Genomic DNA, 23,581 nt, shown 5'->3' on the forward strand with positions numbered 1-23,581 from the left:
TAGAAATTTGTGGGGTTTTCCCTCCTGATTTCTCAAACCACCGTTTTGAGAGACCCTAACTCCTTTTTTTTCATAATCAGATTGTATACAGTTTTTAAGAAATTCTAACAGTACATAAGCTTAAATAGGTCATAAATGCAAACTACATGGAAATAATATTTTCTTTGGAATATGAGCTTTCATATTGTTTGCCATTCATACGTAACCAAAATAGACAATTAAATTAGCAGCATAGAGAACTGTAGAATATCCAAAAAAGCTATTCTAAATTAAGAGATCAAGTATAACAAAGTTAAAGTTTTCTTAAACAGAAATAATTGTTATAATGCTAATTCATTTGAATATAATAGAATTTATATGATGTACATTTTATTATTTATCCTGGTCAGGAAGTCAGGACAAATGCCTTCAGTCTAGCCTAAGCAAAGCAAATACAGCTGATTTTAAAGATGATTAGGGCAGGGGACCCTCTCTCTGCCATCCATATCCTCTCCCATTGTTTAGTTTTGCCTTTCTCTCTCTCATACTCATCTTTTGCCTTTTCATTTTTACAGACTTTTATATTTTCTCATATTCTTTACCCTTTTGTGTCTGTGTCTGAAAACATCTACCTTCATTCTTTATGGATTTTTAGTTCAAGAGCACCGTGAATCTAGAATCCCTTTGTACCTAGAGAGACAATTTGTCTCAGCTGTTCCCCTCTCCTCCAGGCAGTTGTGACCAGTGGGTAAATAGTGGCTTCCCTTTTTACTCAGCAGATCTATGAGATGAGACTCTATTAAACAGAAGGAGGGATGACTGATTCCATTTGCATCTTAAAAATAAACTTTAGAAATAGCAATAGGTAGTCAAGTGCCTTTTCTTTTGGTAGAAGGGCAAATACTTAAAGTTTCCTAGTCATTCTGGCACTTTCCATTACTTGGATAATTTAATGTTTTCTGTTAATAGTGTCCAAATAGGTTATAACTAAATGCCTTTTTTCTGCCATATTATTTGTCTCAGTTTTTATCAAAGGACTTACAGAACCGTGACTTTTTGGTAAAATAATGTTCAAATATAATTATCTTAAGTATTTAGGTCTTTTGGAGGAAGTGGTATTGCATAGTACTTAAAAACTGGGACTCCTGAGTCAGAATAATCCTAGCTTGACCACATATGACTCTGTCCGCTCTCTGAGCTTTTTAATTAACTAGTTAATTAATTTTTTTAAATCTATGAAATAGCAATAATAGTACTTTTTACCTCAAGGATCATTACGAAGATGAAATTATATAGTCCATATAAAAAGCATTAGTGCAATGTCCATCACACAGTAAGTGTTCAGTTAGTGTTGGCTCTTATTACTTATCTTTCTTTTTTCAGTGAAAAGAGCATTAGTCCTCTCATTTACACCACTTATCTGTCCAGTGATCATTACTTCAACTGCCTAAAAGATTCAGTGTAGGTATAGGGTATAAATTTAGCTATTTGTGTGTGTGGTTTTTTTTTAAAGATTTTTATTTATTTGACAGATCACAAGTAGGCAGAGAGAGAGAGAGAGGAGGAGGAGGCAGGCCCCCTGCTGAGCAGAGAGCCCGATGTGAGGCTTGATCCCCCGGACCCTGGGATCATGACCTGAGCCGAAGGCAGAGGCTTTAAATACTGAGCCACCCAGGTGCCCCTAAATTTAGCTATTTGATCTTAAAAGCTACGTTTTAAAGCTTAATCAGGGTCAAATTGACCTACAGCAAACTATACATGTTAAAATGTACACTTTGATAATTTTATACTACAATTTATGTGTTCATTTACCTCTTGACATTTAGGATGTTTCCTGGTTTTTGGCTGTTATAAATAAAGCCACTGTGAATATTCACTCACAAGTCTTTGTGTGGACAGAGGATTTTGTTCTCTTAGGTAATTACCTAGTTGTAGAATGACTGGTTCTGATGATAGGTATATGTTTACCTTTTTTAAAAGACTACTAAACTGTTTCCAAAGTGGTTGTCCTGTTTTCTATCCTCACTAGCAGTGTATGTACATTCCCTTCCACATTCTTGTCAGTATTAAATGGCTGATCACAAATCTATTTTTTAAATTATTACTCTTTAATATCCTTCTTTTATGTTGTTTTTTTTCTTTTATGTTGTTTTAGACTATATATCGTTACATAAGAAAGGTTATTTGGAAAAAGCACAAAATATGCCAGGTAGCTAGGGATTTTTAACTTAAAATTTAAAAAGTATTTGTAATTATACTTTAATCTCTTTTCTGGGAAGTTAACAGATGGTTTGCTAAAAATACTGGCTAATTGGGGGAGATACACTTCCTTAAAAAGCTAATTTTCTAATATGTGTTACCTTTTTTATGTATGTGCTTTTTTCCTTTGGTAGAGTTTTCCAGAAAAGGACCTTCTGCACTGTCCATCTAAGGATGCAATTGAAGCTCATTTTATGTCTTGTGTGAAGGAAGCTGATGCATTAAAGCATAAAAGTCAAGTAATCAATGAAATGCAGAAGAAAGATCATAAACAGCTATGGATGGGATTACAAAATGGTAAATATTGCAGTTTAATTTCTGACTACCACTTTATAAAGTATGAAATAACTATAATCCTGTGAGTAATTTGTACATCTTAGAATTAGTGGTACAAGTTTAAATTCCAGCCTCTACACACAAAATTTTGCAAAGAAGCTACCTTGTAGTATTCCCTTACATTGTACTATATCCTTCTCTTTATGGATTTTCTAGCATTAGAGTTGCTTTGCCCATAACATCAGATGGTATAAACTTCCTGTATTTAGCTTCTGGAGAAAGTGCCCTTATTGCTAGCCATGATCTTTCTAGAATTACAACTGAGTACCTTGTGTGCATGCTAGAGTACCTCCCCTGAGGTAGAGCACAGACTCCAACACCTGCTTTCTCAGAGTACTAAGACTTGCTTTGTACTTGGATTCTGTCTCTCCTGGCTGGGATTTAGAAAATACATTCAAGGGGAAAGCTGAGAGGAATCTGCAGCTCCCCTCTATATTTTTCATCTTTTAGATCCTAGCTCCTTAATCTTGCCTGCATTGATTGTCTTCGAATGCCTTCAACACATTTGTCTTATTTACAGGTAGCCATTGTTTTTTTTGTTTTTGTTTTTTTTTTTTTAAAGATTTTATTTAATTATTTGACAGAGAGAGATCACAAGCAGGCAGAGAGGCAGGCAGAGAGAGATGAAGGGAAGCAGGCCCCCTGCTGAGCAGAGAGCCCCATGCGGGACTTGATCCCAGGACCCCGGGATCATGACCTGAGCCGAAGGCAGTGGCTTAACCCACTGAGCCACCCAGGCGCCCCCAGGTAGCCATTGTTTTGCATGGGTCCAGTATGCATGAATTTCAGTTAACATGCTGTAGTTAAATAATACCAGGTCCTTAACAGAATGGTTCAAATTTCACTTGGTACTGTGTATTAACTGAAATTACATGAAGTATAAGCTATATTGCTAACTCTTTAGTCCATGAGTCATTTAACAACAGATATGCATGATCAAGACCAGTCACATCACTTCTTTCAGTGTCTGTCAGTGAATCATCATTAGTCATCTGTTATTTATTTTACCCACAGACAGCAAAGCATGTAGTTGGGTTGCCTCCTTGTCTCCAGATAAGCCCATATAACATTTTATAAAATTGCATAATTGAGAGAGGTAATTGGCCAAGAAAGATGAAAGTATGGCAGAGAAACAAAAAGTGATAATGCTGATAGCAGCATTCTACTAAAATAGTGGAATTATAGAGGAAACTACTGACTGGGGGAATGTTGACACTACCACTACCGCCTTTTGAAAGACTAGTTATGCAGCCACAGGAAATTAGTGAAGGTGAACTCTCCACATAAATGAGGTAGAGGTTGTGACAAAAAGGGTGAATTTATCCCAGAGAAAGTGATGCTGGCAAAAAACTTAGCATTAAAGGATCTCTCAGAGATATTTCATGACATTGGAAATGCAAACGGTAACATGTTTGGAAATTGATCCACTTAGAAAGGAATATGACAGCTTGGCAAGGTTTAGGAAAGATGCTTCCTTGTAGGGTTTGTGTCAAGAAAGCAAGCGCACTATTCAAACTGTGCTTCAAGTTTTTACAGAGCAGTAAATAAAGGGCTTGAATTCTCAGCATTTCTAATGTTTTAGATTACAGTGTACTAAACACATTAGTTTTATACATTTATAACTGAGTTTTTAATGTTTGCACAATTCTTAAAGATCACACATTTGATTATTAAGGTCACTTTATGTGGTTTCATGGTCACTTTTCCAGGCCTGCACTGTTGTGTAAAGCAACAACTGCCTATGTTTTATCCATCTTTTGTAGTTATTTTTGGATAGGGAATTAGTTCAATATAAGGTAAACTTTCATGGCAATAACTAGGAATAAAATAGAAGACCCACTTTCCCCCCCAGCCCCTCCCAGAAAAAAACCGTAATTTTAAAAAAACGTGAACCATTTTTATCTTTTGGACTATATTGTCACCATGTCACGGAGGTGTTTGTAATTATTTAGTATTAAAGTTTCGATATGCAAAACGGCATTATCTGAGACTTCAGTAATTCAAAGGTACATATTTTATGACACTCTGTACTCTACATTAAATGTTCTCATTTCTTTTAAATCTCTTAGATTTGAGTTTCATGGAGTTGGTCTTTAGATTTGTGTTTCATGGAGTTAGTTTTATATTTGTGTGTCTAGTATTTCTAAATTAGATTAGATTAGATTCTAAATAAGATTACAAACCCTGCAAAGACAGGCCTTTGCCTCTTTTATCTTACTGAATATACAAATTCCTATTAAAAGAGCTTACAGCCCTTTAAGAAAGTGTACTTTTTCCTTTTTCTTGCTGGCTATTTGAAGATGAACTGAAATTTTAGGAGACTTGTGAATAAGATAACCTAAAAGGAAGAAGGCCAAATCTTGTCAAGAAAGCAGGGATATGAGAATAATTTGGCTTCAGAATTGAAGTGAATAATTTTAATTGGTATTTAAATAGGTGTTCTTGAAATCTATAGTGAGTGTGGTGAGTCTGCTATAGAGAGCTTTGGGATTCAGCAGAGGATTCTAAAAATGCTTGAAATATTTCACTTGGGGCATTGGAGGCTTGGGCATGGTGGGTGGTGGTTAAGAATGTTTAGGGACACCTGGGTGGCACAGTCAGTTAAACATTTGACTTGGTTTCAGCTCAGGTCATGATCTCAGGTTCATTAGATCAAGGCCTGCATCAGCTCCTCTCTCAGTGCAGATCTCCTTGAGATTCTGTCTCCCTCTGCCCTCTTTCATGCTCTCTCTCTCTCAAATAAATAAATCTTGAGAAAGGGGGAAAAAAAAAGTTGTTTCGTCTCAGCTCTCCTAGCAGCTACATAGGGCAACTCACTCAATCCCTTCAAGCTTCAGTTTCTTTATATGTGGAACAAGAGACGATCTGCTATGTTCTTTTATAGGTGTCCTGGAGGCTTTAACGAAACACTCCTACAGTTTATGTGAAAGTGCACAAAAGGAAGTAAAGCTGTTTTGATAAAAAGAATTGTTGAGAAGTCATGTTGGAGACCCTAGAACAGAGGTTGGCAAACTATGATCATGGGCCAGCCATCTTTTTTGTAAATAAATGAATATTTGTTAGAACCCTTCCACACCCATTTATTTGTTTATTGCCTGTGACTGCTTTCATGCTGTAGTAGCGGAGCTAAATAGTTCTAACAGAGACCATGTGGCCCACAACCTACAATTTTACTCTCTGACCTCTTAGAAAACACTTGGCAGCTCACAGAAGGTTGACCAGACCAACAGCTCATATTTATCATTCACCTAAAGCACGAGTTGAAATGTCACATTCAGAACTTGGTGTAACGACTTAGTCTAAGTACTTAATTATTGGACTTGGTCTAATAACTGCATTGCTGTTTTTTGGCCTAATATTCCTTTTTTCCTGTTTTTATCTTAGCGCCTATTATTTCTTGCATATACAACTGTTTTAAAGTTAGCATTGCTAAGTTTAATTTTGTTAAATTAAAAAAATCTATTAAATTACTTTTCAAATTGAGTTTCATTAAATCTGATTTAAAATGGTATGTGGTTAAAATGTACTTTATTCCATTTTTATTTTAGCTATACATTTTTTTTCGTAGCTAGTATTGTTTGTATTGGTAATGATTGAGGTTACACTCAAAATCTTCTGTGTAGGGTACCCTGTGGGTACTGGAGACCTTGGTAGTTTATTTATTCTACTTTTAAAAAACTAAAATATTCATTTAGGAAATTTTTAACTACGTAAATGTTGTTGCCAGAGGATATATTTTGGGGGCGTCTGGGTGGCTAAGTCAGTTAAGTGTTTGCCTTCGGCTCAGGTCTTGATCTCAGGGGCCTGGGATTGAGCTTGCTTCTCCCTCTCCCACTGCCTGCTGTTCCCCCTGCTTGTGCTCTCTCTCTGTCAAATAAATAAAATCTTTAAAACAAAACAAAAGAAAACAAAAACAGAGGCACCTGGGTGGCTCAGTTGGTTAAACATCTGCCTTTGGCCTAGGTCATGATCCCAGAGTCCAGAATCGAGCCCTGCTTTGGGGTCCCTGCTCAGTGGGACTGTGCTTCTCTTCCCCTGGCCCCCAAGCTGGTGTGCTCACTCACACACTTTCACACGTGCACGCAAAAATAATAAAATCTTTTTTAAAAAGAATATATTTTGGGATAAAAGACTGAATGTTACCTACATTAAAGTAAATTGGTAAAATGTGGGTGTAGTATTCCTTCTGCCTAAAATGCCCTTTCCATCTTTTTGTCTAATTCCTACTTCTATTTTAACGTGCATCTTCATTGTCACCTGCTCTGTGAAGCTTTCTTTTTAAATTTTTTTTAGGCAACAAATATTTATAGGACATCTAACATGAGCCTTGACACTCTGCTAGGAGTTCGTGATCAGTAGTGATAAAATAGACATGCACTCTCTTTATGGAGCTTATGGTGGCATGGAGGCAGAATTATCCATATTTTCATGCTGTCATGCCACCTTGTCCATTTATATGCATTTTTGCTCTCATATTTTACCACACTCTGGTATAGTAATTCTACTAGAATGTAAATTTCTCCTGGTTAGAGTGTAGTATACATTTTTGAATCCCTAGCACCAAGTCTAATCTTAGGCATAGAGCAGATAAAACAAATACTAACTGAATGACTATTTTATTCCTTTTTAATACTGTAAGGAAATAAGGTTAACAGCCTTTTATAAGTAGTTTAATACTACTTATTAAAGTAATAGAGGAAGTGTTTTGTTTGAATTTATTTATGGAAACCCAAAGGAAAGTCTTACTAATTTGTGAATGCAAAGATACTTCACCTTTTGGTTTGTCTAATTGTAAATTGGTCAGAGTTTAGGCATAGCAGATGGTAAATGTATTTCATTCAGAACTGCACCTGTAGATCGTAACAACTAAACAATTTAAACAGTTTTTGAATACTTTCATATGCTAATTTTAATTTTTCAGATCTGTGTGAAAGAGAAATAAGAAAAACTTTTGAAACCAAGAAAACTCATTTAAGACATACTGTGCCTTTCAGTGTTTTTTATGGGTTTTCATTTTAGATATAAAAGTATTTAAGCTCCCTGTGAAACCAAGTTAATGACCACAAAAAAGAAAAGAAAGTAGCATTTTTATCATTTCTGAGGCTGTTACCACTACACGTGCAGGCTCTTTTCTATTAAATGTCAATGGGCTGTTTTTCTTATAAACAAGAGATTTAAAGAAATCTCTAAAAAATATTTTTAACATAATAAATGACTTAGTTTTTAGCCTTGGTTTTTTTGAGTATACTAAAAAAGATAGCATTAAATAAATCCCTAGTCCCTCAGTTATTTGGTAGTGTACCATTTTAGCATAAAATTGGTTTCTAAGAGGAAAGTGATAAGTGAAGGGTGATTTTTTATAACAAGTCATAATATTTTGAAAATACTTCTGTTTGCTAGGTGATATAAAAGATAATCGTAATGGTTTTATCTCTTTGGAAGCTTGTATGATAAAGACAGTAGGGTTGTAATTGCATTGCTTTGTTTTTATCAATTGCATATAGTAGATTCAGTATTGGACTGACAATGTGTTGGTCTAAGAAGGATCTAATATTTAACTCATATCAGTTGTGTGGTCTGTCAGATCACTTTGCTCTGTGAGCTGGAGTTCCTTATAAATGAATGTGCTAAGACTTCCTCAGACTTGCATTCAAGGATTATAAAGTGGTGATCCCATAGACCTGCATTCTTATGATTAGATATTTTCAACTGATTCCAAAGGATTTCTTGGAAGAAGAATTACTGTTGATAATCGCTCTCTCCCCTTGCTCCCTCTTTCTTCCTTCCCTTCCCGCCTTCCTCTTACCTTTTCCCATTTCCCTGTTCCCTTATTCCCTCTCCCTTTTGCGCTCTCCCTCTCCCTGTCCCCTTGAAGCAGGACTTAAGTGAAAGATAACTTTCCAGAAATAAGTGTGGTATCATAGAAGGAGTACTAAAACAGAGAGAGAAGAGATTTTAAGACTCAGCTCTGTATCTTGAAGCTTCAGTTTCTGTGATTTTGTTACAGTGTCAGATACTGTTCTAGATGTAGGTGGTATGGAAGGAGGTTCCTAAGTAGAACCTTCAACCTTTTTTCTGTATGAAAGGTCACTATTTGATAAGCTTTCTGTTTGTCTTTTTTTTTTTAATTAATTAATTAATTAGTTTATTTGACAGAGACACAGCGAGAGAGGGAACGCAAGAGAGGGAGTGAGAGAGGGAGAAGCAGGCTTCCTGATGAGCCGGGAGGCTGATGCGGGTTGAAGGCAGATGCTCAAGGACTGAGCCACCCAGGCACCCTGTTTGTCTTTACCAAAAGATTTTTAGGGGCACCTGGGTGGCTCTGTCTTCAGCTCAGGTTATGATCTCAGGGTCCTGGGATCGAGTCCTGCATCAGGCTCTCTGCTCAGCAGGGAGCCTTCCCACACTCTTTCTCTGCCTGAGAGAGAAATCTTTAAAATCTTTAAAAAAAAAAAAAAAAAAAAGAAAGAAAAGAAAAGGAAGATTTTTACCAGTCATGAGAACACTGAGCCTCCACTGTATAAATAAGAGCGGAGAGAAAAGTATAATGAAGCCCCACTATGTGTCACCCAGTCTCAGCAGTTAGCAATATGTGGCCAGTCGTCTTTCATCTATTATTTCTTACCCCTCCCCCACTCTGGGTTTATGGGAATTATTTTCTTTCATCCAGTGCCACCAGTATTGCTTATAGATTTATTCCTTCATAGATTTTATACTCTGATATTTAATCACGTCTTGGAAACAACATTCATTATAGGAGAGTTGTGTCCAGATCCTGGTAGTTTGGTTCAGTCAGTTGCAAGAATCTGCCAGGCACAGGGGCCACTGGGGTGCACGTGACAGGCATAGCCCTTCCTTCAGAGTTTACAGTCTACTAGGGGAACCAGACATTAAACAGATAGCCTCTAAGTAATTATTACATTTATAGCTGGGGTTGTAGAGGAAGGAAGAAGGGATAGAGAGCAGGGTGGTTGTGATGAAAGTGTTCCAGGCATAGGGAATGATCTGGGTGAGGCAGAGAAGCAGAAAAGAGCTTCTGAGAGCTTAGAGGAGACCACTCTCACTAAAGCATGGTGATCAAGATTGAGAGTGGAAAGTCGCAAACAGTACAAATTAGGCCTGGCGGTGCAAATTAGAATGAGACCCTATCTATCCAGGGCTTTATAGGCTATTTTAATGATATTGAACTTAATCCCCAGGAATGGAGGTGGGATAGATAGGGGACCACTGAAAGATTTTAAGCAATAATATGACAGAGTCAGATTTTCTTTTTAAAGGCATCTCTTTGAATGCAGTATGGTTAGTGAATTCAAAGAGAGCAAACATGGAATTAAAAGACCACTAGGAGTCCATTCCAGTGGTTAGGTGAGACATGGCAATTGTTTATAAATGATGGCCTTGAGGATAGAGAGGAGTAGGTGGATTTGAGAAGTATTTGAGATACAGAATTGTTAAGACTGAGTATTTGGTTGACTGTAACAAGTAATAGAATAAGAACTGTCAAAGTTGATTCCCAGATGTTGCAGAAACTAGTGAGTGCGCCTAACTAGTTTTATGCAGCTTACACATATTATCCAAAAGTAGATATTTGCTGTTTTGTTACATTTAAGATACTACTTTTTAATGCCCAGTCCCTTAGTACAATTAAAAATTTTTTTAAAGATTTTATTTTTAAGTAATCTCTACACCCACCGTGGTGCTTGAGCCTACAACCCCAAGATCACGAGAGGATCAAGAGTCTTACCCTCTACCAACTGAGCCAGCCATCACCCCTCCTTAATGCTGTTATAAAAGGGAATGTAGGTCACTTTGATGCCATACTTTTTAAATGTCACCTGATTTCTGCTAATACTGTTTTGCTTTCTGAATGCTGAAAAACAAAATTTTGCTTACAGTTGACATCAGGCTTACTGGTTGATAACATCCACTCATACTTTTAAGTTGAAACATTTGCCTGTCTCCTTACCTCAACCACCTCTCCCGTTCTCCATTGTTTCATAAAATTTTTGGTTTGGGCTTTATAATCCTTTTAGTTCTTTTAATGTCTTGAGAAGTAATTCCCCTTTATGTATTAACTTAAAGCAGCATACCTACAAAAGCAGAGTAGCTATGTTATTTCTGAGCCTATTGAGGGATTTTTATTTCAGCTGCATTTTTTCACTTTATTTTTTGAAGATCATTCTGTGTTGGAGAAGATGGAAGCTAAACAGAAGTCCAGTAGTTGAGCTTTCTCTCTCTCTTATGATACTGTCTTCCCCAATAATGTTTTCCATGTTTTCTTTCTTTGCCAAACATTGTTTAGGAAGTTCATTTTGCCTTTCTGATTTTTTAATAAGCCTCATCTTGGGGTTGGCGTTGGCCTTCCTGCTACTCTTTTTTTTTTTCTTTTTTTTTTTTTCTTCCTGCTACTCTTAACATGTTCCTTGTATTAGGGTTCTCCAGAGAACCAGTTTCAAGAATATATACATAGGGGCGCCTGGGTGGCTAAGTCGTTGGGCATCTATCTGCCTTCGGCTCGGGCCATGATCCCCGTGTTCTGGGATCGAGCCCTGCATCAGGCTCCCTTCTTGGTGGGAAGTCTGCTTCTCCCTCTTCCACTCCCCCTGCCTGTGTTCCCTCTCTCGCTGTCTTTCTTTCTCTCTCTCTCTCTCTGCCAAATGAATAAAATCTTTTTTTAAAAAAAAAAGATATATACAGAAAAAGAGATTTATTATGGGAAATTGGCTCATATGATTGTGGGAGCTTAGAAGTACCATGATTTGCCTTCTACAAGCTGGAAATCTAAGAAAGCCAGTCATGTAATTCAATCTGAGATAGAAGTCCTGAGAAACCAGAGGAGCCAGTGGTATAAATTCCAGTCTAATGGCGTGAGAAGATGAAATGAGTTGTCTCAGCTCAATACGTGGGCAGGAAAAGACTGAATTCCTTCTTCCTTCCCCTGCCTTTTGTTCTGTTTAGGTCCTCAACTGATTAGGTGATGCCCACCCACATCAAGGTGGACAGTCTACTGAAGGTTCACCTATTCAGTTACTAATCTCATCTGGAAACACTCTTACAGTCTTTCCCAGAAATAATGTTTAATCTGGGCATTCCATGACAAGTCAAGTTGACCCATTAACTATCACATTCCTGATAAAACTTGGTCGTGTTTTATGGGTGTCATTTTAATGTTAATTCATTGAATTCATTTAGTTACTATTACTGAATCTATGCTGGAGTTAAAGCAGTGAACGGAACAGACTGAAATTCATACCCTTATGCAACCAAAATTAGTGTGGGCGAGAGGGAGAACAGATAAATGTGGGAGGTGTGTGTGTGTGTGTGTGTCTATCTCTGTATATATGTGTATCTAGTATATCTGTATATTTATATGTATAAAATATTTCTATGTGTCACATGATAATAAGTGCTGTGGGAGAGAAGTAAAGCAAGGAAATATGAGAAAGAACTCTACTGGATAGGGCATTGCTATTTTAAATAGAATGGTCATGGAAGGTCTCACTGATTTTGTGACATTAAGTATAGATCTGAAGTAGCACTATGTGTTTATGTAGGGTTAATACCTTCCTAGGAGAAGGAACAATAAGGGCAAAGCCTTGAGGTAGGAGAATGCTATGCAGTTTCGAAGAATCTAATCCTGTTTACAGCTTTTTAAGTTAAAGATAACGTAAGGTTTTTGTTTTGTTTTATTTTTCTAGGATCCCTCTTCTTCTCTAGTCTTCCTGTCATATTTTCCCTCTACCTTTATAGCCTCACTTTTTTTTTAACATTCTTTGTAGCAAAAATTACACTAGATATAAAAAAATCTAGTTTTTTTCATAAGTCTCCTGGGACATAAAGCATCCTTTTAATAGTTGCTTTTACACTATTTCAAAAATAATAAACAAAGTGTTAAGAATAGCTACAAGGAGGGATTGGACCTATTTATATTAAGGTGGTTAAGGAAGACCTCTTTGAAGAGGTAATATTTAACCTGAAATCTTAAGGATGGGAGAGAACCAATCATTTAAGGGAATAACGTGCTTCAAGGACATGAAGCAACAAAGAGTTTGGTATGTTTTAAGGAACCAAAAGAAGGCCACTGTGTCTTGGAAAATAGTGACCAAGAGGGAAGGGTGACATGAGATGAGATTGGAGAGATGGGAAAGAGCTAGCTGATATAGGCCAATGAAAATAATTCAGATGTTAAGTGCAATGGGAAGCCTTTGGAGAATTTTTAAGCAAGAGCGATGAGATGCAAAAATGATGTAAGAGCATTGTTTTCTGAATGGAGAATGGAGCCTCGAAGGGAATTGGAGAGGCCACAGCAGTAGGTCCAGGTATCAGATGATGGTGGCCTCTAGGGTGATGATGGTTAGAGATGGAGAAAATTCACTAAATTTGGGGTTTGTTCTGGAGGTAGAACAGACAGAATCTATTACTAGGTTGGCTATAAGTTTAGGGTGAAAAAAGGGGAAAGAATAATTTCTGGATTCCAGCTGGGACATCTAGATGGATGGTGCTGCTTAGTACTGTGATATGAAATAACTAGATGGAGAATAGGTTTGGGTTGGGGAAGAAAGCCATTGAGAAGGTCAACTTTGAGGCTGAAAGTTTGAGATGTCTCTGAGACACTGATGTAGAGATAAATTGCAAGGTAGAGAGGGATTGCTAGAGTTAAGTATTGTGACTGTGTGTCAGTAGATGGAGGTGGCTTGATAAATTTGAATTGAATGCTGCAGCTTCTAATTTCATACTGGTTTACTTTTATAAGTACATCTTTATTATATATTATTTATAATATATATATGTATAATATATAATTTATATATTATTTTATAAGTACATCTTTAAGGATATGACGGTTAATGTTCCCAGTGATATAAGGCAGTGAAATATGGAGCAATTCCATATATTCCTGATGTTTGGTGGTTCTTTATACCCACTGTGCTGACTTAGTCATTTCCATTATTTTGCCTGCAATACAAGAAGGTGAGTTAAAGCTGTGTGTGTGGCATCCAGGAATCTACTACTTTATAAGAAAGTTGCTTAAAGCAAATCATTAACCTGCTTAAGCATTCGGTTGAATTTTACTGTGGAACAGACGAGCATTTTACTCTCCTATATTACGTCTTTTAAATCAGTCTCTGTGTTCTACTTTCTGTAATTAAAAATAATGATGGAAATCTGAATAGTTTATGTATTTGTGTTTTAATGTAAAGCTATACAAATACTTTGTTAGACTTCTGGAGAAAGATTGCTCATGAAATTACATGATTTAAATGAATAAGTAAATTTGGTAATAATTTGGATCATAGCCTCTTACAGTTCTTTGGGTAGACTTGGCAGTGAACATCATGGACAGTAAAACTTGGTGAAAACATTTAGACAGTTATTTCATAATATGCTACACATTATCCTAACATAAGTTCATTGGAAAGAGTCCATTAATAACAGTGAATGGTTGTATGTCCCAGAGTTCACCAGTGGTAGGGAATATATATTGCATATGAGATGCAGTTGATATGTGTATACATCTGTATAACTAAGTTGATTGTCTTAAACTCGGATTAATAGTTGAAAATACTTTCAGTGAATTTTTAGTGTTATAGGAACATGAAGATTTGATTTGTAATGTCCTTTTAATTTCAGACCATCTATGGTAAAATGACTGCTTCATCATATCTTTTATTTATATTTGATCCAGTTAAAAAACTTTCTTAAAATTTATTCCTCCTAACATACTGTCATTTTTTCCCCATAAAGTCAGTGTGGGAGAGTTTAAGAAGCTTTTCTTCCACTCTATAGAGGAAATGCAAGCAAATATCTGTTTCATAAATGACTTTCACTGTTGGAGTCATGGCCTGTCATTACTATTTAAATTTATAAAACAGTTCCTCTTTAAAAAAAGAAAATTACACATTACAGGTATATATGCATTTGTAGTTTAACTTAATTTGTTTTTAAATGAATATTTTGTTTTGAAACTTAAGAATTTCTTGATTTAAGAGAACAGAAAACCTCAGAGGTACTTATTTTCCCAATTTTTGTTTTGTTTTGTTTTGTCCATTTGCTCATTACTTTTCTTAAGAGTACCATTTCTCAAAGTATAGACAGTTGGGTCAGAAGTATCAGCATGATGTAGGAACAGATTAGCAGTGTACCCTAAACCAACTGAATCACAAACTCAGGGGTCCCAGCAAAGGGTCTCAGCAAAAGGTCCCAGCAAAAGGTCCCAGCAACTTTATGGTTCCATAAGCCTTCCAGGTGATTGAGATACACTAAAGTTTGAAAACTTCAGTTCTCTGGAGCGGATTTCTCAACCTCAGCAATATAGATATTTTGGAGTGAGTAATTCTTTGGTGTTGGGGCAGTGGCAGGGAGGGAGCATTGTGCACCTTGTGCATTGTGGGATGTTTGGGAGCATTCCTGGTCTTTGTACCCACTCACTAGATGCCAGTAGCACACTACTCCCCACTCTCTAACATGACATTAAAAAATATCTCCAGACATTGCAAAATAGCCCGCTAGGGACAAACTGACCCATTTGAAAACCACTGCTCTCGAGAGAAGTGATACAGAGGTAATGGGGTAAACTGCTTCTCCTCTAGAGTAGCAGGGATCACTTATTGAATACCCAGTTTCTGTGCTGGGCACTTCACATGAGTTATCATTGTCGCTGGAGCCGCCCTGCAAGATAGGTTTGAACGTCTGTCGACTGGGCCAGCCCATTTACGAAGTTTCTCTTCCATTTCATCAGTCCTACCCTTGAGAACTAGGATGTTGTTACAGGGACTCATTTAGGGTGTATTTGGAACAAAATGAGTTTGGCATGTAAATGAATTAAGAGTTATTTAAACCTAGCCTCTTCTTATCTGTAAACCTAGCCATGTGAACTTCTTATTATAACACTTAGCCATAATTGTTTCTGGATGGCAATTATTGTACTTTTGCTGTAGTGATTATTGAATGACGAATCAATAGCATGCTGTCATTTCAGTGAGACTAATTATGCTTACATTTTTAAAGAGACACGTGTTTTCTATAATTTTCCTTTTCCCTCTTTCATTTCTTTCCATCTTCCTCTCCAGTTCTCTGGGGCATTTGATGTCATTCTGCATATCTTAGCACTTCTTTCCCTCTCTCTTACCTCTCTTTTAATTTGACCTCATCTCTGACCCATTCCTTCATTATCTTTTTAGGGTCTGAATGGCCAGATAGTTAGATTTTTGTTGAACAGTTTGTAAATAATGCCAACCAGTGTGTTACCTATTCCCAAATACCTCTTCCATGCACTTTTTAACAAAGACCTAGAAATTACTTTATTGAAGATTTCAGAGTTTCAAGCTCCTTCTCCCCCACACTCCCACCCCCATCCCCTATGACATTCTGTTTACTCTGTTTCTGCCTGTGCTGACCTGTTTGGATTAGTGGCTGTGGTAATGAGTTTTGGATGTTAGAATTCTGTGTATTAATGATTTAGTCCTTTCTTGAACCAAAGAAGTGAGTATGGCTCTATAGCATTGCTAATTTATTATTCATTGCATGTCTCGTCTCTTGTATCACATTAGAAACTGTAAAAGATTCAGAAATTCTTTTATGTGAAAAAATTAGCATTGAGAGTTGCAAGATTTTAACACAAAAACTAGAAAAGAAATTGCTCATGAAAGAATGAGTGCAAAATAAATAAATTTGTTCATCTAAGATGTAGTGTGTTCAGTCAAGTTTTGATTATTACCTTCAAAATGGCTTTTTATTTTTTTTTTTTTTTTTTTTTTTTTTTTTTTTAAAGATTTTATTTATTTATTTGACAGAGAGAAATCACAAGTAGATGGAGAGGCAGGCAGAGAGAGAGAGAGGGAAGCAGGCTCCCTGCTGAGCAGAGAGCCCGATGCGGGACTCGATCCCAGGACCCTGAGATCATGACCTGAGCCGAAGGCAGCGGCTTAACCCACTGAGCCACCCAGGCGCCCCAAAATGGCTTTTTAAATAAGAAGCATTACTTGCCACTGGTTGCCTTTAGGATCCAAGCTATCCTTGATTTCTGGGGTTTTTTTGGTGTTTTGTTTTGTTTTGTTTTTTTGACATCTAGACTATTTCTTTCCCAGTAGAAGGATATCAGTAAAATATCCGAAACAGCATTTTTAATTGAAGTTAATTTAATAAAAGATTTGGCCAAAAATGACTTCATTTTAAGTTACTAAAAGCTACGCTGAAAGCTAAACTTCAAGGTTTTATGGCTCTTTTTCTTAAGCTAGCTTCCTGGTTTTAAATATACTATTTGGATTTTTTCCCCAACAGGTATTATGGTATTAACCTGCATTGACTTTCCAGGTATTTCAAGGTGAAATTATTTTATGTAGGATTATAAAACTCTATGAAAACATCTACTACATATTTTTTTGCGAGTTAAAAAGTATTGTATTGATATTTGTCCACTGAAAATATAAGGAAGGGGTGGGGTGGAAGAGGGGACGTCAGTGGAAATCTAATATTTAGGAAGTGGGAAGAGAAGATAGTTTCCATAGCCTTACCGAGTTAAGGGGAAAGGCTTTACATTTAGAAGTTTTGTCACCAGTATTTTCATAATAACTTATTTTATGAGGTGTTACTACACTCAAAAGAATATTCTGTGAGATTTAGGTATTTGATTTATAAATTGGCAGTTGAGAAATACTGGTAGAATAATTTCAAATATTAATAATATTTTCAGGTTTACCCTTAGGATTCTTAGAAATCCTGATTAAATTTTTTACCTTGTATGTTACATTGTGTATATCACTTATCACTAAAAGCTACTGATTACAGTTTAAAATCATAGTATTTAGTCCAAAATAAACTCATTATAGGAAATAATAAAATGTAATTTATAAAATGTTAGACGGGCCCTATTTTTTGAGGTGTGTATATAATTTTAAGAATCAACCTTGTTTTGTAATGAGTTACAATAAATTAATTTTTCAGTAAATGCCACCTGAATAATCCTTTTAGCTAAAAATGAACTATGATTGGATGTTCCAGTTTCGGTCATTTTTGTTCTTGTCTTCTTTTAGGAGGTAGTTCCTAACTGAGTGATGTTTTCCATCTGTTATCACAGTGCATTTCTCCTTGTTCTCATTGAAAAATTGTGTTGATGAATGTGTTGAAGCAAATAATATTTGTTTTTGCAGCATCCACTGCTAAGTGTTCGGTTTTGTCATCCACAACTGTGAAAGGAGACAAGATTTGTTCAACTATTATACCTGACACTACCATGAATTTTGAAGTACAGAACTCTGGAGTTTTTGAAAATATGAACATCCCATTCATAATTAGTTTCCCAGATTCCTGTTAATTATAGGTCACTGAATTGACTCAACTTGGAGTTTTTCCAAGCAAGCAGTGTTTTTATTCATAGAAATACAGCTGAAAGTTCCCTGTGATACATATGGTATTGTATCCCTGAGAGTCTACTGGCCCAGTGGTGTCAGGTACATGTTTTACCTGCTTTGCACCTCCGTTCCCTCCTATGTATAATGAGGATAGCTATTTAGTAAGTTGCTATGAAAATCAAACAATGTGAAACCCATATAGGATGTTAAAAATAGCTAAGTTCTGTACAAGTATGTTACTACTAATGAAACCCACCTCTGAGGTCTTACTATAATCAGAACCCGCAACTTTTCACTCTAGCTTCACTTCAGTGTATTTGTATTTTTTTTTGTATAATACCGTTTCTTTACCAGCCTAATATTTTACTTAAGCATCTGTTGCTTGGTTATCTGCCATTTGAAGAGATGGGGGTTGGGTGGAGAGGGCTTGAACCATTAAGCACTCACTGCCGGTGCAAGATCAAGGACAAATCAGATCTATTAGAAATTGTGATAATTTTATGTATGTCAGTTCATCTTCTCCCAACTATATATTAAGTGAGGGAAAGAACCTCTCATGTACTTGTTTTATTTTGTTTTTATTTTTTAATTCTCTACAGCTCCCAGTACTTATTAGGTACGTAAAACAAAGCCAATAAATAGTTTGATAGATTTAACTCTATGCAGATCCTACAAAGTAAAAACTTGTTTGAGCACACTATTCTGTCAGCTCTTTTTACCCTTTCTGCCCTCTTCCTTCCTTAGAATGAAACTGGAGATTCATAGTATGAACCATTTGCAAATGGGGGAACTTTTTGTAAAGGGATACTTTACATGTACTTACCATGGAGAGGTTAGATGGGTTTGAAATAGAAGCGAATTTATCTGGAATTATATTACATTTACTAAAGTCTTGTGATGTCCTAGGCCTGGATATTTTTATATGTGTTATCTCAGTAGTGTCTCACATGAATTAGATAAACATCATCAACTTTGGAAACAAGGAAATGAGCTCACAGAGCTAGTAAGAGATGGGACACGAATTTGAACTTAGATCTCTGATTTTAAAATGGTTGTGTTTTCCCATTACATCCGAGGGTTATTAACTCTGGCTACATATTAGAATCATCTGGAAATTTCTAAAAAGTACAGTTGTCAGGGCAGCTGAGATAATTGGTCTGAAGTGGGTCCCTGATGTTTGTCTTTTTGTAAACTCCTCAGGTGATCCAAGTGAGCACCTAAAGCTGAGGAATGTTGCACTGTACATGGTGTCTCCTGACCACTGGGGCCCCCCCCAGTACACCCCACTCCCCAGTTTTTAAAGCTTTTGTTATTTGTCAGTGAGTATTAGTGGGATTTTCTCATCAAAAGCATGCAGGGTTCCTTTTAGAATAGACAGAATATCCTGCATGGTACACATTGCAAAGATACAGTGAATATAATGGAGTATATTTTTTTTCCTCTGTCAATCTTTCAAAAATTAAAATAGATTTTTTTTGGTCTTAGAATTCTGTTGTGCCTTCTGAAGTGAAAATGAGCTTGATTACTTATTGAATTTGTTTCTATCCCTCTGATTTTAGGAAAGTGATAAACTGTAATTTAGTCTAAGAAGAAAAACATTTTCTCAATTTACAGTAGCTTTGAAAGGTAATAAATCAGATTATTGGTTATAAATCTACAGGTAATTTACACGGGGAAGCAGTTAATTAGTCTTGGCCCACCACTGTGCTATAAATCTGTAAATCTCTATTTGGGAAACAAGCTACTTTAAAGATCATCTTTTAGATTAAATGAAGACTGATTTATAATTGAAGATCTTTTTTTTTTTTAATTTTAACAGGAACACATAGAATAGTTTTTTTTTAGCATCATGAAATTTTTGAATTTTGAGGCTCTTTTATGTAATTATTGGCCCAGTTTCAAAATAAATTTGAAATTAACTTTTCTTAATTGGCTGAGATACAGTTATTGTGTCTATGTAAAAATAAAGTCAATTACTGGGATTGACATTAGAGATGTTGTAACTTGCTTATGGTTTATTGTGATGTTGAAATTAAAACTTACAGTCTGCTTTTTCAAATTCCTACTAAGATTAGTTTTAAGTTTCCAGCAATGCTTTTTAAACCATTTATAAGGTAACCAGCTTTTACTGGCTCTGTTTATAGACCTGTGCTTTAAAGTATAACCGTTCTGAGCCTCTCATCTTCCCAGATCAACGAGAAACCTCATTTTTTTCACCACCATGCTTATCCCCTCTGTTGTAATATCTGAAGACATGTTAGGAGAGGGAGGAGTTGAGAAGAAATTGTTATTAGATCTTCCTTAAAGATAGTAGAGGTAGAACTCAGATGAGCCTGCCAAGACTTGAGGATTCAGATGTTGGCCTAGGTGTTCTTGGACGACCATTCCTGCCCCCACCATTTCACCATTTCATTTCCTCTTTTCTGGAGGTTAATGCAGTCAAAATTGATGGAAGGTAAATGTAACTAAACTGTTCCCACAGCATGAGAGGGGAGGGCTTCTGGTAGTTGAAATGGTTGGAGGAAGCAAAAGGGGACATGAGGGGAATTTGGTAAAGTGTTGCAGCTGGATTGTGTTATGGCTCTCAAGCTTCCCACCTGGTTAATGAAGGCTACTCAGTTGCATAACTCCAGGAGGCAGCATTCACACAGAATTGCATGTGAGTGGTGCAAGCTCTGTGGCCCTTGGCCAGACTGAATGCTCCAGCAGTCTTGTGATGATGAGGTTTTGGCAGAACCACTTTCCCATACTGGTTTTGACAGTTACATTTGCTGAATCTGGAAGCTCAGTGTCTTCTCTTGTTGACTCTGAGGCAGCCTAAGATCATTTGTGTAGTACTTACTTTGTGCCAGATACTGGTGTATTTTGCATGTATTAACTAATTTATTTCTTCCAATGACTGTGAATATGTACTATTAATATCTTCATTTTACAGGCAGTTCCATTTATAGGAAATTGGAACACAAAGTTTAAAAGTATCTTGCTCAAACTCTGGCGGCAATTAAATGGCAAAGCTAGGAAGCAGACCAAGGCGGTATGGTTCTAGAGCATCTTCTTTTCCCACCATGCCATGCTACATTTGGGATTCCTTCTTTTTGTTGTTCCCCATTTCCCTAAACTAGTCAGTCATGTCATTATTTAGTCATTTAAACATTGATTGGGCATCTGCTTTGTGCCAGGAGCTTTCTAGGACTGAAGACAAAGGCCTTGCCCTCATGGAAACTATGTTTAGTTGGGGGAGAGAGACAGGAAATAATTTGACATGTGAATTGGGTAATTTCAAATAACTAAAAATGTCTAGATAGAAAATAGAACAGTGCCTCAGTTTGAGTTAAGGGGATCTTCTCTGAGGAGGTGCTGCTACGTCTGTTGTGACTTGAATGATGAGAAAGGAGAAGCTCTGGGAAGATAAGAAAAGCAACGATTCAAAGCAAGAGAACAAGCTTGGTGTTTTCTAGGGAGAGAAGACAGAAAGCATATGACTTGGAGCTTAGTAAGTAAACAGCTTGATGGGCAGTGAGATCTCAGAGGACTTCAGGAGCACCTGCGTTCCCAGAGGGTGAGAGAGAGACATTTTGGTTGTTCATCCGCAGTTTGGGCAGGGAGTCTGCCCGTGTTACAGGAAGTAAGGAAGTGCAGTGGATTTTTAAGTAACTACTCCAGTACTTCTGAAACCATATTGCTAAAGTACATCATAAAGCATTTTTCCTTATGGCCCATTAGAAACCTGTAGAAAATTACTAATGATACGATTTGACTTATGTTTTGGAAGACCATTCTAAATGTTCTGTTGCAGGGATACAAGTGGAAGGACAGAGTCCATTTAGGCTGTCACAGTGGTTCAGTGAGAGCTGACGGTGCTTATGAGAAGTTGTGGTGGTGAATACAGAGAGAATAAATTACACCCCAAATATGTATTTGTATTGATTACTTTCCTTGATGTTAGTTTTCCAGGCAGTAGCACTTCTATTGTAGGGCAAAGGAGCAAATGTCATCGCTCAGTTTATTGAGACAATTGATAGCCCAGGTGGAAATTTGCCTGAGATCCAGGTTTTATTACTCTTTTGATTCATTCAAAGGACAAATTCCCTAGGGTACAATCCTCCTGCCAAGATGAGTGTTTACATGCGGAATTAGGGATTAGCCTTCTTTAAGACTGGCACTCCTCTCAGCCTTAATGCAGAGGCCAGCCCTCTGGTCCTCCCATCTTCTGTCTTCATGATGAATTCTCAGGGGGCCCCGAGGCCTCCCCAAGGCTTCTTTGCTTTGGTCTGCACCCCCCCACCACCAGATGGGAGCTCAGTGCTTTAAACCTCATGGAAATGCGTGGGTGTAGTTTGTTGGGCAGCATCCAAGAACAGTGCTATGTTGCCACATAGAGTTTATTCCCTGTCATGGTTCAGCTGAACACCCTATTAACCTAGGATTCTCTTAATAACAACTTGACTTAGAAGACAAATGAGTTTGAAGATACAGGGCCCCTACCTGTTTAACACACCTGCCTTTGGCAGCCTATCAAATAATTTATTTTTTTTTTTTTTGTTTTGCTTTACAATGATGTTTACATATTACATATAAAGAAATTAATTCAAATAGGTGTATACTTGGACATACCTTCTGCTATGTATTTTGAAAGTCTCTGGCCAAAACACTACATGTATTACAAGGCCGATTGTAGTACTGATTCGAATAATATTGTTGATAAATGCAAAATTTTCAGAAGCTATGATTTTTAACTGTTTGCTCTTCTCTTCAAAGAAAAGCTTAAATTCTGTGTTTTGTGTGCTGATACTTATTCAGGATGCTGTAAATCTGTTCTTTTTGACATCAAAGATCTTAGAAGATTAGGAGGTGGACAGAGTGTGTATGTGGAGGCTGCCTCCTTTCCTATAGCTGGGGGGTCCCAGCCGGCAAAGCCACATTGCCGAACTGAAGCTAAACAGCAGTCTCTGCAGTCCCTTAGATGTCCTCCGCGTCTCCCAGGGAGCTCTCAGACACACGTATTATTTGTGACATTGGAATGTTAAAATTTATTTTGCCTTGAGTTCTTAACTCATAAAGCTTAAGTGGAAAAACAGATATATTATTTAAAATTGCAACCTTTTTCTCGCAATTTTTTCCCATGTGAGTAACAAAGAATAGAAAACTTTATTTTTTAAGCTTCTTAGGGAAATAGTTGATTTTTTTTTAAAGATTTTTATTTATTGATTTGACAGAGGGAGAGAGATCACAAGTAGGCAGAGAGGCAGGCAGAGAGAGAGGAGGAAGCAGGCTCCCTGCCGAGCAGAGAGCCCGATGTGGGGCTCGATCCCAGGACCCTGGGATCACGACCCGTGCTGAAGGCAGAGGCTTAACCCACTGAGCCACCCAAGAGCCTCGAAATAGTTGATTTTTAAAAATGTTTTTTCCTGAATTTTAAAAAATTTCTAAGACCAGTATAAAACCTTAATTCAGCAATGAGAAAGAAAAGTTGGTGGCCACCAGGATCTTGAGGAATTCTATTTTTAATATCTTTATTAAAAAAATAGTTTCACTTTCTATAAGGGAGTCCTTCAGTTGTGTGATTCTTCATTTTGTAGCCTTCTTAAATGAATAAGCTAAGTTTAAAAAACAGAAACCAACTTATCAGTCATACTATTTTTGGCTCTGGCAAGAAG

The 23,581-nt window shown here is 36.8% G+C and overlaps 1 protein-coding gene across 4 annotated transcripts in view; it reads left to right on the forward strand.

The window, feature by feature from the left end:
- The window catches only part of ATG5 (autophagy related 5), a 124,535-nt gene that overhangs the window by 43,025 nt on the left and 57,929 nt on the right, over positions 1 to 23,581 (forward strand). For all 4 annotated transcript variants that reach the window (XM_059176972.1, XM_059176971.1, XM_059176974.1 and 1 more), the window contains one exon: positions 2,373 to 2,535. In XM_059176972.1, the coding sequence (XP_059032955.1) occupies positions 2,373 to 2,535 (163 nt within the window). The remainder of the gene's footprint in view (positions 1 to 2,372; positions 2,536 to 23,581) is intronic.

The sequence above is a fragment of the Mustela lutreola genome, chromosome 6, assembly GCF_030435805.1.
Source record: "Mustela lutreola isolate mMusLut2 chromosome 6, mMusLut2.pri, whole genome shotgun sequence".
Classification (NCBI taxonomy): domain Eukaryota; kingdom Metazoa; phylum Chordata; class Mammalia; order Carnivora; family Mustelidae; genus Mustela; species Mustela lutreola.